General features: G+C 52.5%; 2 protein-coding genes across 2 annotated transcripts in view; both read left to right on the forward strand.

Moving 5' to 3' along the window:
* Positions 1-11,357, forward strand: part of Stimate (STIM activating enhancer) — a 47,811-nt gene extending 36,454 nt beyond the window's left edge. The window contains exons 3-8 of the mRNA XM_052189994.1: positions 987-1,082; positions 3,215-3,336; positions 7,385-7,497; positions 8,455-8,532; positions 9,196-9,345; positions 11,027-11,357. Coding sequence (XP_052045954.1) covers positions 987-1,082; positions 3,215-3,336; positions 7,385-7,497; positions 8,455-8,532; positions 9,196-9,345; positions 11,027-11,125 — 658 coding nt within the window. The 3' untranslated portion in view covers positions 11,126-11,357. The remainder of the gene's footprint in view (positions 1-986; positions 1,083-3,214; positions 3,337-7,384; positions 7,498-8,454; positions 8,533-9,195; positions 9,346-11,026) is intronic.
* Positions 11,358-13,891: 2,534 nt separating this feature from the next.
* On the forward strand, positions 13,892-17,966 carry Mustn1 (musculoskeletal, embryonic nuclear protein 1). Its single transcript, XM_052189996.1, has 3 exons — positions 13,892-16,064; positions 16,758-16,890; positions 17,279-17,966. The coding sequence occupies exons 1-3, from the start codon at positions 16,056-16,058 to the stop codon at positions 17,383-17,385; spliced, it is 249 nt and encodes an 82-aa protein (XP_052045956.1). The 5' UTR covers positions 13,892-16,055; the 3' UTR covers positions 17,386-17,966.
* Positions 17,967-20,288: the final 2,322 nt, after the last annotated feature.

Below are 20,288 nucleotides of genomic sequence, written 5' to 3' on the forward strand. Positions count from 1 at the left end.
CACTGCCTGGCAGACGAGTGGATGGCTGGATGCAGCCATTCAGTGTGCTGCGATGTTCTGTTCCTGAGCTCAGTTCTGCGAGCCTGGCTCTCACGTCCACCGTCCTCCCTGTGAATGGATCACCTTGCTCCCTGGTTCTAACACACGCCAGCCCCATGTCTTAAGGCTCACTAGGCTTTACCTGACTGTTAATGTAGTCGGTGACCCTTCTCCTCCCCCTGGGGTATAGTGGGAGTAGTCATAGCTCAGTCTTTCAGTGGCCTGCCCCATCCTAAAGCTCTCTAGGAACTACAGTCATCTTTTTAGAACAAAATATGCTCCTATCTCCCAGGACAGTCCCAAGGATTAGACCTCTTTCTGTGAGGGACCCTGGAACAACAACAAAAAGACACCCTCACACCCCTGGCACGTGGGGAGTTACAAGGGGTTGGGATGAAGTGTTTACTGTAGATGCATGAATGTCAAACGTACTCGCTTTGTGTGGGAAGACCCTGCAGTAGCACTTGTATGTTCATTGCATAGTAATAAAGCTTCAGAAGTAGATTCCAAGGTAAAATTCCCAAACAGTCAGTCATTGGGAAGGAGACGGGCAGGCCTCTGGTAACAGTGTGGGCTACACCAAGCTTACTCCTGCCCTAATGAGACGTCCGCTCATTGTCACATCCATAAAAGTGCTTTAAAAATGTCCACCTGCACGTGCTGATTCCTAGGGACATTCCTCCTGTCTGTTGAGAATTCCTATTTGTACTCTTCCGTCAGGGATTCTCCTGAATCTGGGCATTTAGTCCTGCCCTCATGGGTAGTGGGGAGCACCGAGAAGACCTAGATCAAAGGCCCTCTGTGTGCCTTGCATGTTATCCTTGGGTGTCTCCTTGCCACTGGGGGTAGGGATGGTTTTGAGGCTTGGCCACAGACTTGTCTGTTTTCCTGAGTGGTTGCTGCTGTCCTGTCAGGGTGGTAACACTTGCTGGTTCTGTTCTGTGCAGGTTTTTAGACACTTCCAAACAGGCCATAGGGATGCTGTTCATCCACTTTGCAAATGTGTACCTAGCGGATCTCACGGAAGAGGACCCCTGTTCACTGTGAGTGGCTTGTATTTGAATTTAACCTCCACTGAAAATACGGCCTGCCTTCCTTCCTTCCTTCCCTTGCCAGCACAGCCCTGTAGCATGGGGAGGCACCCGTCCGTCCGTCCGTCCGTCTGTCTGTCCTTTCTCCTCTGGGTTTTTCTCTAGTGTCATCCTGTGTATGCCGTCATGAGTTCGTACGCTCAGCTTTTGGTTGGTTCTCAGGGCTTGTTGACGGTTACCTTGTATGTTGGCTCTCTGTTCATCAGTCTAAGTGTCCTTTGTCTTTCTAGGGCCCTGGTGGTCCCAGGTTCCCAGAAGCCCCCCCCCCAGCAGGACAGGATAACTCTCAAGAGTGGCCGGGTGCCAGCAACAGAGCACATGGGCGTCCACTGTGCTGTGAGATGCTCACAGACACAGTTACTGTTGCACATCACTGGCCTCTGACACAGACAGCATCTGCCACTCCTGTCAGTGTGGGCTGCCTTCCCCATGATGTTCGGAGCACTGTGTCTGCAACCCTAACCCTGCCCTAAAACACCGTACTTCTTACTGGAGGAGAAGTGGTCATTCCCCTAGCAGACAGAGCAACAGAGGCGAGACACAGAAAGGTTATAGTACCTGAAGTCCACCCAGTGCAGACATGGTGAAGCCAGACTTAGATCAGTCTGTGTACCAGCCCCATAATGCTCTGATGCCTAAATGGAGCCTCTGCGTTGAATGCAGTGTGAAGCTGGGTCTTGGCTTCCAAGGGCAGCACACGGTAGGCTCAGGAAGTATTTGACAAGTATATAAATGAGCACAAGACTGGATGCAGCCATTGTCCTGTTATTTTTCAGGCTTCATCCCAGATATGGAGCTGCAGGTGTGAGTAGCACTCCACACCAGTTAGAGATAGTGTTGGAGCGGTGTCCTCAAGCCAGAATGAAAACTGCTTTGGAAGGCGCGACTGTTCTTTCTGACTCTGGTCTGAGAGTGACCCCTTGTGTCTTTAAGGAGGAAGAGCAAGCTGCCTGCGTCCCTCTCAATGCTCTGGGTTCTGGGGACCAGGCACAGTATGGTGGCCCATACTGAAGTGTTACGCACATCACAAAGCCCAGCCTGGGCAGAGGTCTGCCGCTCTACATAGAGTGTCTCAGGCCTTAGCAACCTGGGAGCTCCTTGAAGCCAAGTCTCGCACTGTCCTTCAGCTTGTCCACAGGGAGGTCAAAGCCATTTGGTACCACAGAGGGTCGGTATCTGCCCCATGTCTTCATTTTCATCCTAGTCTGCCTAGGTAGCCGGAGCCTGTGTCCAGCGATCCGCAGCTGGATCTGGACATGGGGAGGCTAGGTGACAAGGGGCTTTACCTTGGTGGGAAAAAGGTTAGAGTGCAGGAAAATGGAAGCTGTCTAAGAATGGTCACTATTGGCATGCCTCCCCGTGTCCCTTTCTCCAACCTTCTAGCCTTTCCTCAAGGCAGCAGAACTCTCTGACTAGAGTATAAAAGTCAAGTCTGGGATTGTGGCTCTGATAGAATATTTGCCGTGTACATACACACACACACACACACATACAGTGCTGGGTTCCATTGCAGCACCACTACAAAAAAAGTACTGTTTGCACATGTGGTCACCGACAGGGCGGAGCATGTAGCCATGCGGCCCTGCCTGATTTGCCTAAGAAGTCTCAGAAACCATTTTCCTTGAATGCCCGGCAAGCGGCAGAGTTGCCCCACCTCCGCTGGCCTGGAGCATCCGGATGAACAGAACCACTTAATAGACTTATTGTTGTCGATTGGGTTTGGTTCTCCTCCGTTTCCAGGCGTTCTGCCTTGGCCTTGGCACATACACTTGAAGTTTATAAAGCGTCTCTGTCATTCTCTTTCCCGTTCTTCGGAGTTTTTATTATTAGCACCTTTTCAGACTCCTGGAAATGGAAGCCACTATTCTGTAGTCTCTTACATAAAATATACGTCAAGGTACCACTCTCTCTCAGTAAAACCAAACGCAGCTAACAGGCTGTGTCTGTTAGCCTTTGTCTGGGACCCTGGTCAGTGCCACGGTGCGGCACAGCGTAGTGGCTTTTATTCCCTGACCGTGCTGGTGTGCGGCCACAGTGCAGTGGCTTTTATTCCCTGACCATGCTGGTGTGGTCTCTCTTTCCAGGTACCTCATCAACTTCCTTCTGGATGCCACTGTAGGCATGCTTCTCATTTATGTGGGCGTACGTGCCGTCGGTGTCTTGGTGGAGTGGCAGCAGTGGGAATCTCTGCGTTTTGGAGAATATGGTAATGTCTGTGGACACTGGGTAGGGCCTGCTGGGGGCTGTTTGCCCTGCATAGCTCTGAAATCCAGAGGATTTGGGCTGTTGACTGTCTCTTTGTGTGAACATAAAGGAGTTCACTTTAGGCCTTGAGATTCACTTTCGTAGGGGCAGGGAGGAAGTACTTCACTGTCAAGATACTCATTTGGGGGGAAAGAATTGGCAGGAGCTAAGAGACAGCCACCCTTCTACCAGAGGCACCTGGTCCCACCTGCAGGGCTGCAAGGCCACCTCATTCTGCTGAGCTTCTCAAAGATTTCATGTAGCCTGCCCACCACATTAGACAATGGGAGTGGCTCTTGCTTGAGAAGGCTGTCCACAGTGAGGTGAATGGCTGTCCCTCTGTCTGCTTCATACCTGTGATTCTTCTGCCACTGGGTTACTGATAGAACATTTGCCCAGTGAGGAGCTCCACTTAGGGAGCCGTGTTAGAACTTCACCACAAGAGGGCGCCAGGACAAGTGTGTAGAAACTGGAGCCACACCTCTTCCATGCCATCCCGACAACTCATGGCTCTGGGCCCAGAGCCCTGCTCACTTCTAGGTGGTTGAAGACTTCTGAGAGACTGACAGTTTAAAAGGGCACATGATTGGTGGAGCTGGCTGTGGAGTGCCTTGTGTATTTCTAGAAATCTTAAGTAATTGTTTGTCTTCAGTGAGGGAATATGAGTTCAGGGGAGGGCTTTTCTTAGCCTGATACTTGATACCAATGAGTCAGCGACTTAAGATAGTGCCCGACATAGCATGTGCCTCAGGACTCGGAAGGCTTCTGAAATGCCCAAACCCATAGAGTTCTCAGCTTGCAGGACAGAAATGGCCACAGCACATGTGGACCAGTCTGACATCAGTCTCATTTATAGCATGGGCAACTAGGAGTTAAGTGACATGCCCAGTCAGGACGTGTTTGCGGGCTCTGTGTTCTCTGCACCTCAGCTGTCGAGACCCCGGTCTGGAAGGCAGAGCTGTCAGCTCCACAGTCGCTGACCAGTGATGATGTAGAGTCCCCACAGTCAACTGCTGACTGAGCGCAGGGCTCAGGGCTGGTCCCCTACACCACCGGTTCTGAAGCAAGTTTTGTCTGCCTCTCCAAGGATGGAAAGAAGGGAAAATGGTAGTGGCTCTGTGTGAGTCCTGTCTTCTTGGCCCAGCCCCTTAATCCAGTCATTGCTGTTGGGAACCAGAGTCCTCAAGTGTCTTCAGAGAAAAAGTCCCTTTGTCAAGGGCCACCCACCACAAGCCCTCATTCCCTGGGCTATCTCCCCCCTGCCTGTGACATTGTAGTTGCTGGTTGTTGTTGTTCTGTGCTGCTGTAAGAAATCAACCAGGGCTAGTGGCTTAAGGCAATGCAAATGGAGTTATCTGTGGTTCCTTCAAAAGTGCAGTGCAGTTCTGTAGGGCTGCCATGAAGGCATCTGTAGGGTTGTCTCATTCTAGAAGTGATCGGGAGGTTGTTCTGTTGCCTTGTCCAGCCTCTAGTTCTATCTGGGTCCCTGCCTTATGATCCTCTTCCTATCTTCAAAGTCAGCGGCCAAGTTCTCCTCATGGTGGTGTACCATTCTGACCTCCCACCTCGAAGTGGCCCTGTGATTCCCCTGAGTGCATCTGGACACTCCAGATACTCCATTTAAAGTCTGAATATCAACTATAATTCCATTAACAGCCAGAATTCCCCTTGGCTAGGTCACAGCACATATCATGGGTTCCGGAGCTTGGGATGTGGACATCTTTGCAGGACCATGATTCTGCCTTCTACACCTGGGAACTTACCTGTCCAATTGAGACAGGTGCTCCATGTAGGCCCCACAGCTCTCAGGTAAATAAAGAAGAGGGGGTTGCCCTCAAGCTAGCATGCTGGGCTCCTGAAGAAGTCATGGGACTTGGAACATAGTCAGGGTTGTTTGGTTTGAGGGGTGGACAGGTTTTAAGTCACAGGTAGTATCTGATGACCAAGCTTCTCTTGCCCTGAAGACGAGATAGTGTTCGGTGGCACAGTCTGTCATAGGCTTTCCTGCCTGCCCATCTACGTGCTCCCTTCCAGAGGCTCCTCAGCACGCAGGTGCTCCTTCCTTTTGGCCCCTATTCCTATAACAGCCTGAGAGAATAATTCACCAGAGCAAACCAGTGTCCCTGAGGTTGTCCCCTACAGTAGAAAACAGGACACACTGGTGTGTTTATTGACTATATCTGTCCTCCAGACAGAACTTCATGGAGCAGTGGAAAAACTCTCAAGGGAACAGAAGTGATCAAACAAGCTGTCACATGTGCGCTCAGTCCAGCTGCAGTGACCTGTGGCCTGGGTACACAGTGGGGTGTGTGGGTGGATCCACTGGACCGGGCGCAGCTCCACTGTACAGACAAACTGAGAAGAAAAAGGAAACTGGCCTCTCTCTCTCTCTCTCTCTCTCTCTCTCTCTCTCTCTCTCTCTCTCTCAATCTCTCTCTCTCTCTCCCCTCCATTACTCATAGCTTCCGGGCAAACAGAGTGAGTGAACGCTCAGTGAATGTTCTCCACAGTAAACAAACGATGTCGTTGTCTGCTCTCTCTCAGACCCACCAGTCCTTCTCAGACACTCCCCAGCGGCCCTTCCCACACGGGTCTCACTGTCTTCGCCTGAGCGTTTTAGCAAACAGTTTCCTCTCCTGTTCAAGTGAACTTTTCTCAGTAAGGTCAGGCGGTTTACCAAAACCATTGTGAAACTTCTGCTAGCAGCCTGACCAGGAAGAGGCCTTCCGAGGTGTTCTGCCGAGGCTCAGACACCCTGGCCCCCTGGCCCAGAGGCGGGAGCGGACGGGAAGGCCTTAGATTAGGCAGTCAGTGAGTTGCTGCATGCTCTCTGACCCGCTCCTGGGATTGTCCAGAAAAGGAAACAGTATGTTCTGCTGGTTGAACATTACAGCTGTGAAAAAGCATTTACCTGCCTCACTGTTCAGCCTGCAGGCCCAGACAGGGATGGGGCCTGCAGCAGGGGGTGCCTGGAGGTGTCTCCAGACCAGATTCTCTCCTCACAGCCTCCCTGAAATATCACTTTGCTGCTGTTCTGGTGCGTGGAATGCAGGTTGCCCTGGCTGAGCTCCCAGGCCAAGGCCCTGCTGCCATTCTCCCACTTTGAGGAGGCCTGTCCTAAGATTCTGAGTGTCGTTTGATCGTTCTCTAGAGAGGCTGGCCATGCCCTTCGCTGAGTCCCTTTCTGATGCATCCTAGAGGTACTACAGGGCCTATTTTGGACTGTTGGAGCCCCCTGAGCACTACTTAACCACATGACTGACAGACTCACAGACAAGTCTGTGTCATAGCTGCTGGCCTCAGTCTCTTTCTGCCACCTCCTTGTCCTTGTCTTGTCTCTCTTTCTCCTAGCCAAGGTGTTACATGGTCCCCCAAAATTAATTAGGTTGCTCCCAAATTTGTTTTTGTTTACTTCTCTGAAAACGCCCTAGAAAGCATTAGCTTGTGGTTCTTCTGCATGAGTTTGTGGACTCTTGGGTTTCTCTAGGTCAGACTGATGTGCTCAGGGCTGAGGGCAGCAGGGATGCTGGGGAAGAGGTGGGCGGCCAGAGGAGGGAAACGACAAAGAAGTTGATTACCGCATTCATAGGCACAGTGTCTGTCTCGTCGTGGGCAGAGAAAGGGGGTTAGCAGCAGTTGCTGGGACTCAGCCGCAGATAAACTAGCGCTCTAGCTTAACCCAGCTGCCGCTGCCAGTGGGCAGAGCCGGCAGTGAGCTCTTACTAAGTTTAGTTCCTCTTAACTCTGTCCCAGAATTTTCTTTTATTTTTTTATAAAGAAAAACATTCTGGTATGTCCAAATTAGGAAGTCTGGCTTTATTCAGAGCCCTGCCTCTTTTAGAAATGATGTGATTTGTAGAGCTTTAGGGACTTGTAAAGTACTTTAGAGCCAGGGTTCTGGGATCCAGCTAGGGGCATGAAGGCTCATAATGAGCTGCAAAGGGGTGGGTGTTGGTGGTGTCCTACTCCAATCCTGGTGTGTGTGGCTAAGCGCCTTCCTGTCCCTGCAGGAGACCCTCTGCAGTGTGGGGCCTGGGTAGGGCAGTGTGCCCTCTACATCGTGATCATGATCTTTGAAAAGTCCGTGGTCTTCATCGTCCTTCTCATACTCCAGTGGAAAAAGGTTTGCCTCCATCTCTGCTTCTGCCGCTCTCTGCCCTATCGAGTAGACGGCGTCCCCACCACCCGTCACCCACAGTCCCGGTCCCCCGCCTGCTTGTTTCTGTTTTAGTTCTATGAGTGAGTCCTGGATCTGGTCTGATGTAACGGCTGTGTATAAGAGCATTAGTTTGTCATTCTTGTACTTGGTGTCCGCCCACTTCATGTAAACACACGTCTTCTCTAGGTGAACCCTGGGGACGTGTAGATGTAATAGAAATACGGCCCCTTTTGCTGTGTTGCTCAGTCTGATTAGTCTGCAGACTTGTAACTGTGACTGTGTCTACACTGGCAAATGTCCTCCATACACACGTCTGTGAGTTCAGATGAAGCCACAAGCGGTTGCTGAGGTCTTTACCCACCTACATATTAATACCTGGGTAAGCCCATGGCTTCACCAGCCCTGCCACCTGCCCTTTGCCCTCTGACCCCAGCACAACAAAAATAGTTCATTCCCATATAAACCAGCCAAGGAGCCTTCTAGAACAAGTTGCTCAGACGCTGGCTTTGGTTCTGTGACTGAGTTCTCGCCTTTCTGAAGGAAATAAGCCCAGGCATTCAGAGCTACCATGCTCCAGAAGCACTGGCTGCGCAGCGCCGTGTTAGTGTTCACTGCCCGGGTCTCTAAAGGTTGTCCACCGAATTTCCTCCCTCCAAGCCCCTGAGGCACATGCACACTGCTGCTGCTCTCCGGGGCGTCAGGCTCCCCTTCATCATATGGGTCCCACGTGGATCTGACTCGGCCCTCAGGGCCACAGCAAGGTCCCTTAACCACCAGCAGGTCCTGACTGGTCCCTTACCAACAGTCAGCTCCAGGGTCTGTGCAGCCATGAGTGTAAGGGCTGTTGGCAGTGGCCCGTGGGGAGTCTGAGTCTCCTATGCTGCCCCTGTGGTCTCCTCACTGTGTCTGTTCTCTCTGCAGGTGGCCCTATTGAATCCAATTGAGAACCCAGACCTGAAGCTAGCCATCGTCATGCTGATCGTGCCCTTCTTTGTCAATGTCAGTGCCTCGCTGACGCCTCATCCCAGCTTCTACCCTGCCTGCAAGGCTTCCTGTCCAGAGCTCTAAGTGTGACACAAAAGTCACCCTTGCAGCCTCAGACCATCCTTTCTGTCTGTGTAACCAGTTGTTACCTCCCATCCCATAACCAGTCTTGAACTTGGTAGGAGTCCTTCCTCAGCAGTCAGGTCCCCACTCTAGGGCCCCTATTTCAGGGAAAGGTCCTAGGAACTGTGACTGGCCTTCCCTGATAGGCCGCTTCACTGAGATCCCAGCCTGTGTGTGGCAGTAACTTCTAGATCAGAGTCAAGTGTTCTTCAGATATTTACTGATGAGTATAGACCTCAGAGGAACTCCTGAGCACGGTGGCCACATGTGAAGAACCAGTGCTGTGGAGCACTAAATGAATCGAGGCTCCCTGAAGCAGAGTGCGGCCACCTGTGAAGGACCCATGAGGCTCAACACAGGCGCTTAGAGACCTAGGTTCTAGGCCCGAGACAGGCTGCTGGCTTGCTGTTTTGTTTTTGGAGTCAGGTTCTCTCTACATAGTCCTGGGTGTCCTAGACCTCACTAAAGAAGACTATGGTGCCCTCAAACTCACAGAGATCCATCTGTCTCAGCCTCTGGTTTGTCCAGAGTAACCTACACTCTTTCCTCCCACAGGCCTTCATGTTCTGGGTAGTGGACAATTTCCTCATGAGAAAGGGGAAGACGAAAGCTAAACTAGAAGAAAGAACAGCCAACCAGGATTCAAGGAATGGCAGCAAGGTTCGCTACCGGAGAGCAGCGTCCCATGAGGAGTCTGAGTCTGAGGTAGGCGCCCCCGACTCTCCCCAACGGCTTGGCCATCATACCTTGGGCTCTGGGGGGTCTCTGCTCCAAAGTTTGTGCCTGAATGCAGATTCACAGTACCAGTCTGAGGGAAGGAAGCAGCTTAGCTGAACAGTAGCCCGGGTCCCTCAGAGCCTCGGTAGCCTGAGCCCAGGGTCTGCTGCCACATGTGTCCTCTCAGCCAAAGGGGTGTGGACTGTGTAGATTTGTACAGACTGTGCCTGTGGCGGTGGGGACAGCCAGGTGAAGTGAAATCCACCTCATTCCAGGCAAGCAGTAAGGCACTTGGAGCCCTGTTCTTCACTAACAAGCAAGGGGAAAACTTGTAAAATATAGGACTAGCTAAACCTCACAGAGAGGTAACCTCATCTCCCTTTACCTGCTGGGGCCTGAGCTAAGGAAGCAGCACACGTGAACACAGGCAGCACGGCGCATGGGAGCGTGTCCCAGCTGGGATGGAGAGGCCTGAGGAAACTCCCATAGTGCTAAGCGCTGTGCGGCCAGTGCGAGCTCCAGACGTGCCTGAGATTCGCCAGGCTCGTGGTACATGGCTTCAGTCCTGCCCTTGGAAAGTAAAGACACTCAGGTCTCTGTGAGTTTGAAGTCAGCCTAGTCCCCTTGCTGAGAACTTGACCCCCCCCTCCAGTCTCCCCCCAAAGTGACTGAGATGGCCGCCACCCTGAGCCTTGAGGATGAGGAAAGCAAATGCACAAATGACTCACCACCGCCCGTGCAGTGCGTCTGACCAAGCACAAGCACCGCCGGAGAGAGAGCCCTGGGCAGCCGGAGAGCCCTGGGCAGCCGGAGAGCCCTGGGCAGGCCGGAGGAGTTGTAACTGATGAACAGATTAGAAAGCAAGCCCATATTTTTCCAAGTTTGTGTTCTGGTTACAGGGACTTATTACATCATAATAATTGGCCAACATGTGGCAAATGACAGAACACCGTGAAGCAGAAACTATGCTTACAGACATTCACAGCCACATGGTCTGGCCTCTGATAGTAAAGTGAAATTCCCAGTGGCCAGAGCAGGGAGCCATGAGCCATTACGTGATGTGGTCCTCAGGAAGGGCCGTGAGGCTGTTTGTCCCGCCCCTGGAGTAGGAGTTCCCATTCCCCTGCACGGCTGGGCTTTGGGCCCTTAAACCTTCATGCAGGCCATTCCAATCTTCCCGTGGTACTCAGAGGTCTAAGGCCAGCAGCTGTGGCAGGAGAGAGCAAGTTTGTCCTCGGTGTCTCGGCTGCACGGAGGAGTGAAGCACTTCCCCCTTTATCTTCAGAGGTGACAGAGGTAGCTCAAGACAGCCCCTCTGAAAGGGCACTGCCTGTGTGGGCCCTGGGGTGATTGCAGTCCCTTTGGAAAGACACTCAGTGTAAGGCAGTGCCAGGAGCCTGAGATTCCATGCGCCTGGTTGGCTTTGATCAGCTTTGGGTTGACGGAAAGACAGTGGTGGGGTAGGGGGTAGGGTGGAGTGACAGATTAGGGGTGGTGACTTTAATGCTAGCTTCAACAGGCCAGCACATCTCAGTGTGGAAGGGGGGCCTCCCTCAACCCTCTTCTGAGGACGTGGGAGACTTGAGGCCTCCCAGAGGGGCTGAGTTCTGAGGAGGTCACAAGCACAGAAGGCGCCGGCATCTCAGGCCTTGCCTCTTGACTGCCTCAGATCCTGATCTCAGCTGACGATGAGATGGAGGAGTCCGACGCCGAGGAGGACCTCCGGAGACCAGTGAAGAAGAAGCACCGCTTCGGGCTACCTGTATGACACATTCCCACGCTGCGGGTGACAGTCCTGGGGCCCTGCCCGCAGCAGCGTCGCTCCCCTCCTCTCTACCCTCCTCTTCTACCTCCACTCCTCCTGCTGTCTCTGCCCGCTCTCCACCTGCCCCAGACTACTGTGACTTAAACGAGGGAAGAGGACCAGTGCCCTAGGGGCTGTGGGCAGCTGGAGGGCCCGCTCAGTTGCACTACAAACACTGACCAAATATGCAAGCAAAGAGCTTTGTTTGTTTGTTGTTGTCCCTTTGGGGTGCTGTGAGACCCCGGTACTGTCTGACCAGGTGGCATGGTGGAAGGAGACACACACACAGACTGCTGCGGGTCCTCGAGCTAAGGCCGCTGGCCTTGTGGGCGTGTGACGTGCTTGGGGTTAACAGTCGCTGGTTGACCCAAGTTGGAACAGGAATGCTTTCTTAACTCAAAATGGCTTTTGTAACTCTTTATTTCTAAAGCCAGTTTTATGAGCTGTGACAGTGTTACTGTTTTTTGAGTATGTGTTTATTTCCTACAAAGTCTCTATGGGTCTAATGGGCAAACAGATTTTTAAGTCTTCCTTATGCTGTTTGACTTTTATATTTTTAAGTTATATTTTCATACTATTGTATTTAAAACTCTTTTTAATCCCCAAACACATGGATTTGTTTGCCTTTCATGGGGTATGAGCTGGTGGGAGGTGTGTAAAAATGAGGAGGTTTTTTTAGCCAGGAATATTGTTAGGCAACATTGATGGTGAGGTAATTGGTCCTGATGGGAAGGTAGAGAGATAGCACTTATCATAAAGCACCCACAGATCTGTAGTTTGTTAAGGTCAGAACCTGCACCCGAGGCAGCTGTTCAAGTAGATCTTTGTGCTCCAGTGTGGGGACAGAGCCCTGCCAGGGCATACAGGCTGGCATGTTAGGGGCACCGGTTAAACTTGATTAAGGAAGGAGCCCAGGAGTTAGACGTTTGTGTCCAGAGGACTCAAGACCTCCAGGCTGCTCCCGTTGGGTTCCTGCCTCTCTCCGTCTCTGGATTGCAAGGGTTAGAATGGCCCCAGCCTTGACCACCGGCCCAGCAGCTTGCAGAGCCAACCTTTGCCCTGTCTGTCACCAGCTGTCACCTGCTTGCTTGCTCAGCTGTCTGGAGAACTCTTCCTGGCCAGAAAAGCTCGTCACGCCCTCCAGAGTTGGGAACTACAGCAGAGCAGACCCTGGTGAGAGGCGTGTTCTGATGTGTAGGCTGTTTGAGGCATTTCTGACTGGCTCCTCTTAGCTCGCCACACCTGCTTCTCAGCCTGGCTGTGGTTTACCTGTGCTCCAGGCTGGCATTGTACCTGCTATGGGAGCAGCGGGGCGGGGCTGTCTGATGGTCTGTCAGTGCAGAAGGCAGCATAGAGTGGTAAGGAGCACAAGAACACCCCCACCCCACCCCACCCTACTCTACCCCGCCCACTTCACGGGCTGGAGGTGATATGGCCTTAGGTGAGACAAGCACAGAGGAAAACTCTCCTCAGAACTTTCTAAACCTATGTCAGAGTGCTTTGCGTAAGCATGCAGGATCTAGATATGCTTGTGGCCTGTGACCCTAGCCCTTACCCAGGGTACCCAGGGCTGTACTTGTCATAGACAGGCATATGCTCTGGCTTGCTCTCTCAGCTCATTGTCTAGTGCAAGCACCACTGAGAACAGTGAGTCTGCTGTGGGAGCTTCATGTTCCAGTCAGGAGGAGGCCATGGCCCGGAGTGGATGGTCTAGGTCCTGCCTTGTTCCTGTTTCCCATTTTTCTTCCATCCTACAGCCGTGGTCATTCTCTACCCTCCTCTGGTGAGCGCCCACCTAGCTGTGTTGAAGGACACAGCTCCCAGTGGCATGGCTGCCTTCATGCTCACACCCCCTTCCGGTTTGTGCTTTAGCTGGCCTGTGCCGCGCACACCCCTGCCGTCCTCTAGCGCTCAGAGCTGAAACCTCATCCTTAGACTCCTGGAGTTTGCATACCAGGCGTGGAGGTGAGGGAGGGAAACGCTGTAAAGAATGCCAACCCCTGGTGCCCAGCCTCAAGGAGGTGATCTGTCAGGTCCTCCCAGCTCCCAAGCACAGGGCGGGGAGGACAGGAAGCGAGTGAGCGCCGTTCCTTCTATAGTCTCTGGGCTGCAGCTGTGGAGCCGGCTCAGTAGGAGAGGAAGTCCAACGGGTATCTGCTACTGGATGGAGCCTGTCTGTGTGCAGGCCTGGTGTATGTTTGTCCTTCCCTCTTCCTGTGTGGATGTGTGTGTGCACTCGTGTAGCATAAGCACATGTACACTAATCGGTGTCCCTCAGGAGAGCCTCTGGTGGCCCACAGGCCTTTTTGTTTCTGTGGTGCAGTCTCACTGGAAGATGTAGAGGGCTCTGGTCAGGACTTCGTCCTGAGCTGTCCCCCCTCCCTGGAACGAGTGTCCACATCACTTGTTCCAAGTTGCCTTATGAGGTGGGACCCTTGACTGGCTGACAACACCGAGCTAGGGGGAAAAAGAAAAAAGCAACAAGAAGTGGAGTGTTGACTTAGCTGTGGTGTGCTGTCCCTCTGATCTGTCCACACAGGCACCTTGGCCGGGCTTGGCTCTTGGTGAGAGCTTGGAAGCCAGGGTGATGAATGAGATTTTTTTGTAACTAACAGAAATAAAGCAATGAGAGAGAGCTGACACCTAACTCAGAGACGTGGTGGTTACTTTTTTATTTCCTTTGCCTGTTGGTGGGCGTTTGGGAAGGCAAGGATGAATGGCGAGATCCCCTGTGGAGTGTTCCAGAAGATGTGTGAGGTGAGACTCTGTGCCCCTCAGCCCCTCAGCACGTAGGGAGCAGCTTCGTGCCTCAGACTTTAACTTGAGAACTCCCTAGCACCAAGGAGTCATGGGTTTGTGTCACCTCTCCTGCTTCTTTCCTCGGGGAAAACAAAGAGACTGAAATTCAGGTTGTAACTCCTGTTCGGCAGTATAGGCCTGCTGGCTACAGCTCAGGACACACATCGCAAAGGTGTCTCAGGACCTGGAAGGGGTGGCCCAGACTGTCCCCCCGCCAGGCGGCAAACCTTAGGGGGTGTAACCTAATCTTGTTCTGTTCTGTTTTGATTTTTTCTTTTTTTAAGACTGTGTAGTCCTGGCTGTCCTGGACCTAGCTCTGTGGATCAGGCTGGGCTCATACTCAAAGATCTGCTTGCCTCTGCCTCCTAAGTGCTGAGATTAAAGGTGTGTGCCACCTCCCCCCTCCCAAGTGAGCTAGCTCTTAATGAAGATTCACACAGCTTTCAGTGAGAGACTTGTTCATAGTGAGGGACCTCTGGTCAGCCTTGCTTAGTTTAGTTCTAGATTTTTCCTTTCATAGGGCTTATCTAGAAGTCAGACCTATGTGAAGAAAGTGCCCCACTTCAGCTGCCAATGACACTGAAGCATGGTGTCACACGTCACAGAAACACATTTCTTAGATGAAAGAGAAGATGGTGTGCTTCCATTGTAAACTGGTTTACAGTACATTTTTACATCTTATTGCATAAAAGAAGAAGAAAGAAAAAAAAGCACTTTTGTGGTCATTGGTTGTGTGTCCTGTGGGCTAATTAATGTTCCGATGGCTCTAGGCTACTGTGGGCACAAAGTCTGCAAAGAAACCAAGCAGAGTCTAGCCATCATCCCTGACGAGCCTAATCCAATTTTCCTTCTGGGTCGAGTTTGCTGAACATGCCTCCTTGTCCTCAAGACCAAAACTAGACAGAGACACGCCTTGTGAGGCGTGCCCAGGCCTTTCCTTGGAATCATGGGTATTGCCCAGGCCCGTGCTTATAGACCTGATAGTGCCCACACTGACCTGCTGGGAACCAGGGCCAGAACAGAGAATGGGGTGGAATTTGAGGCACAACAGCTTTGAAATGACGTTTTTAGGGTAACTGTTAGTGCCTGGTTGAATTTCATGTGCCTGAAGAAATGCCTTCAGGGATAAAAATAATGTCCATTGTAGACTGAGGGGGTGGGGTGGAGATAAGTCTAAGACAAACCTCCAACCCACATCTACCACAGCCCACCTCAGGCTTAGGGTCCCTGCACTGCCCTCGGTGATCTTTCCATGAAAAGATGAGGCTAGTGAGGTGCTAAGCGATTTTCCAAGGGGGCTCTGTACCTTTTACTACAGCTTAATAGTTGAAGTGCCGTTCACCCCTGTCCTCTAAAGTCCTGCCGCCAGTTTCCAAGTGCCTATCTTAGGCAGAAGCCCTCTGTAGACCTTTACCAGCAAGCACAGTCCCTTCCTGGGCTTATACTGTACCTTGCTTTGTCCCTTTATTAAGCTTGTCCCGGGGCTGGCTAGAGGACAGGGCGTCACAGCAGCTCCCTGGGGTCTCGGCCTCCCCAGCTCCTCACTCCGAGTCAGCTATGCTGACCACGAGGAAATGCTCCCAGGCACCAGAAAGGAAGTTCCTCCCCTGCTAGAGTGCTGGGATGGAAAATCTATTTCCAGTGGAATCCAGGAGTAGAAGAGAAACATAAACAAACTCAGAACATCTACCCTTGTCCAGGGCCCTCCCTCTCCTCAGATTCCACCTCCCACCCCTGCCGCTGGGATGGGCTCTTACAGTCAGCCTTCCCAGACTCTGCCACACATTCCAGGGTTCACATTCATAAACACAGCAGTGCCAGCACCTCCCACCTGCCAGTGAGCAGCTGTCCCCAGAGGTACGAGGTATCCCCCGGCCGTCTACTCTTCAGGGCTGCTGCCCATCATCTCCAAGAATAAACTCCAGCTAGTCGCTGCGTGGATCTGAGTCATCTGAGGTCCCAGAGGAGGGGAGTGACTCCCCAGGACGCAGGAGCAGGCTATATAAGTTCCCAAGGGTTGGCCTCCACGCAGATCTTTTCCTGTGGCTACTGCCTGCCAGAGACTTTCCAGCAGAGAGCTTGCTTGGCATCTACCATGTCCGAGGTAAGAAGGCCCAGTGGGGCCCATCCGGTGCCAAGGATGGTGGGAGGGCAAGTCTGGGCAGTAGTAGTGCCTGCTCTGAAGTAAAAGCCAAGCCTAATAAACAAGAGGCACTGTGACCCTTCCAGGCTGGCCTCAGAGAGGACACCAGGCTCTGGTGAAGGGCCTTGGTTGGTCTAGGCTTGTTGTCAGGGGTCGGGGGTGGGGGATGCTTATATAGAACTGTGTGCCTTTGTATGTATGCGAGGAAGCTGACTTTGATGGCTTAGCATGGCCAGAGGTGTGGACATTTGTAATCCGGAGGAAGGAAGAGGAACAGTGTGGCTGGACCTATAGATCACTGCTGTCTATTTCCTGATGAGGGTGTGTCTCTGCAAGCCCTTGTTTCCCCGGGAGCTCAGCCCAGGCTGAGTGAGGGAATCCCTGCACCTGCCTGCAGGGCTTAAGAAGGAATAAGGCCTCGGCCTGAGGGGAGGCCTCAGGAGGAGGGGAAGGGGAAGCACTAAGTCTGGCTTCCCCGGCTCTACCAGGACAAGAACAGCAAGGTCGTCCTTGCCCCCTTCCCAGACACAGCAAACATCAGTGGGTTTGTTTTAGGAAAGGGGAGAGGGGTAACCTGGGAAGCATGAACCCCTGCCTAAATTGGAGGGGTCTTCATCTCAAGGCGTTGAATTGTAAGGCTCTCGGCTTCCCAAGGTTGGCACTCCTGAAGACCCCATCAAGAAGAAGCGTCCCCCTGTGAAGGAAGAAGACCTGAAGGGGGCCCGAGGGAACCTGGCCAAGAACCAGGAGATCAAGTCTAAGACTTACCAGGTCATGCGGGACTGTGGTGAGTGTCCCCATACCAGGGCATGCGGGACTGTGGTGAGTGTCCCCATACCAGGGCATGCGGGACTGTGGTGAGTGTCCCCATACCAGGGCATGCGGGACTGTGGTGAGTGTCCCCATACCAGGGCATGCGGGACTGTGGTGAGTGTCCCCATACCAGGGCTTGCGGGACTGTGGTGAGTGTCCCCATACCAGGGCATGCGGGACTGTGGTGAGTGTCCCCATACCAGGGCATGTGGTAGGCTTGGGGACATAAGCGTCTCAGTGGTAGCTGAGAGCTGGTGAGGGTTTCTGGGCATAGGGGGTGCTGCACACGGCCTAGGGAGCCTTGTCCCAGAGGAAACCAGTTTAGGTCCCTGAGGCCACCTCCTCCATCTCTTGCCTTACAGAGCAAGCTGGCTCAGCCGCCCCATCTGTGTTCAGCCGGAACCGCACAGGCACCGAGACAGTCTTTGAGAAGCCCAAAGAGGGACCTGCCAAGAGCGTCTTTGGCTGAGAAGGGAAATGGCACCGCACACCTGGATGCGGGAGCCTTCCCGTGAACTCTATTTTTTTTTTTTAAATGCTGGAAGATGCCTTTCCTCTGCTGCCTCTGGAACCATCGTGACTCCCACAACCCTAACCCTTGGAAACACCAATAAGGAGTACGTCCCCAGCCTTAGGACGTCGCCATGGCCACTACCTGCAGAAGAAGAGAGGGAAGTGTGGAGACAGGGAACATCCGGGGCCCTGCCTGGTCTCTGATGTGGGCCAGGGACTGATGTCTGTGCCTTCAGAACCACTGAGGTGTTCTAGAAAGAGCCTTAGACATGGAGTCCTGGTCTGGACTTTCTGATGGATGTAGACTTGTCTGTTCTTCCTAAATCTCTGTTTTAGGCTGGAAAGCTGGCACCATAGCTAAGAATACTTGCTGTTTCTTTAGAGGACACTGGTTCAGTTCCCAAATATCCACATGGTAGCTCATAACCATTTAACTCTGCCACCCTCTTCTGGCCTCTGCGGGCATTGCATACATGTGGTACACCTGTGGTCAAAATGTGCATATACCTAAAATAAAAATAAGAGATGTAAAACTAACCCTCGGTTTCCCGTCATGTACAACAGGAGAGTTGAGTTAATGTCTATTCCATAAAGCAGGTCACAGCAACGCAGGGAACTTGTTGGAGGCCTAGCCCCCTCTGCCCACCACAGACACCGCTGCCGAGGAGTCTCCAAGGTCCTCAATGCCCATTGTCCTTGCACCTTTGCTCACGGTGCCTCTGAACTGTACGTCTCCATCTCAAAGACTAAACTAGGTGTGGTTCCTCTGGCCGGGGGCAGTAAGCTTGCAGGACTTCCCCACCAACATGGCCCGCCCCCAGCATGGTGTCCGGGGTGTGAGAACATCAGGTTCCTAGCTGTGTGCCATCTGTCTCCTCAGGCCTGTGTCCTGTGTCTGCTGTGTCAGGTTGAGGGAGCTCAGGGCCTGCCCAGCTACGATGGCAAGAGCACAGGCAGGCTGACAGCGGCTCCTGCGAGCCACCTACAGGGCCTGGCTCATGGACGGCTCCTACTGGGAAGCTCCTGTGAGCCCTGGCAGGTGGCTCTGGCTCTAGGCTGGGTCTGCACTTGCTCGCTGGACCTCTTAATAGTGTTCTTCCCCAAACTCTGCCCCGTGCAACCCCACTCCCATCTAATGTCTGGAAGGAGTGTGGCCTCCGACCATAGCCTGGCAAGGGAAGGGAAGGTTTTAATGGCAGCAGCAGGAATTTCCGCAAAGTCTCCGATGCCTGTCCTAGGGACAGATGCCACCAGGCTTGAGGTAAACTGCACTGGTGATAGACAACATACCAGCAGCTGGCCTCGATATTCGGTCCGTTGACTCAGGAGTGGGCTTTCCAGGGCCACCGGAGAACATCAACTGCATCTGCATCACGTATTCAATATTTGTTCGCTTTATCACAATATCCGTTATTTAAAAAACAACAAAAAAAGTACTTAGTGGGTGATAGAGAGGTGTCCCCGCACCCTTGCCTCACCCCTTAAAACCTACAGCAGGCAGGAGAAATGGCCCCTGGAGTCACAAGAGAGGGAGAGCTGGTCCTGCCCCTCACTGGCTACAACACTCAGGAGATCAGACCCTGCACCTCTCCTGAGCTGACCCTGGAGTAGGGGCGGGGTCACAGGTGAGCAAGCCCAGAGGGCATACGCATGGGAGAGCATGGGCAAGGGCGAGATGCCACCCCTTGTCCCTCCCCACCTGTGGCAGGTGGGAGAGTTGACCCCAAGGTCATGAGAGCTAGAGAGCTAGCCCTGCCCCTCATCGACTGCGGCAGTTGGGAGAACAGGCCCTGCGCCTCACCTGCACACCACACTAGAGCTGGCTCTGTTGGTGAGCATGAGACCAGGAGAGCTGGCTCTGCCCTTGCTGGCTGTGGCATTAGGTTAGCTAGCCGGGCAGTGCTGGAGAACTCAGCCTTGTGCTGTGGGTGCAGAAGAGATAGAGGGCGGGCCAGCTCAGCCACCACCCAAGCCCAGACGCGGGCCTTCGAGTTGGCCCATCCCCGACCTCCACCCCATCTATGAACTGCTGGAGTGTGTGAAGGGGCTGGTCCTGCAGATAAAGCTGCAGGATCTCCAAGACACTGAGCAACAACAGGGTTTCCAAGAGGAGTCCGCCTCGGGGGATTCTGTACTGACAGTGTGGCAGGAGCCAGAGGCCTCCAGCCAGACCAATGACTCATTGCAATGAACATCTCCAAGAAAAGAAGTGTGAACAAAAGAGTATACTGTGGGACACAGTCACAGGTTACAGCTTCCACAACAAGATTTACCCCCTTTGGGCTGGAGGATGCAAGGGCAAAGGGTGGGCGCAAAGGGACAGGGATGAGTGGGACTGGGTGCACAACGTGAAACTCACAGAGAAGCAACAAAAAGTTAGAAAGCAAAACCAAAAAATAGCTGGGCATGGAAGCAAACACTCTGAATCCCAGCACTTGGGAGTCAGAGATAGACAGATCTCTGTGAGTTTGAGGACAACCTCATCTATAAAGTGAGTTTCAGGACAGACAGGGCTGTTATACAGAGAAAACTTGTCTTGGAAAAAAAAACATAATTCTTTACAGTCCTTAAAAGAACAATACTCAACATCATATGGGAAAATAAAAACCTAGGATAGCTAAAAACAATCCTGTACAATAAAAGAACTTTTGGAGTTATCACTATCCCTGATCTGAAGGTGTACTGCAGAGCAATAGTAATAAAAATTGCATGGTATTGGTATTAGAAACAGATAAGCTGATCAATGGAATCAAATCAAAGAACCAGAAGTGACTCCACACACCAGTGGACACTTGATTTTTGTCAAGCCAAAACTATACAAGGGGGGAAAAAAAGAAAGCATCTTCAGCAAACAGTGCT

The sequence above is a fragment of the Apodemus sylvaticus genome, chromosome 8, assembly GCF_947179515.1.
Source record: "Apodemus sylvaticus chromosome 8, mApoSyl1.1, whole genome shotgun sequence".
Classification (NCBI taxonomy): Eukaryota; Metazoa; Chordata; class Mammalia; order Rodentia; family Muridae; genus Apodemus; species Apodemus sylvaticus.

Bases quoted from the DNA above. Each gene is read 5' to 3' on its own strand.
- Mustn1 (XM_052189996.1), top strand. The intron at 16,891-17,278 runs GTGAGTGTCCCC...CTTGCCTTACAG, and splicing joins CCAGGTCATGCGGGACTGTG to AGCAAGCTGGCTCAGCCGCC.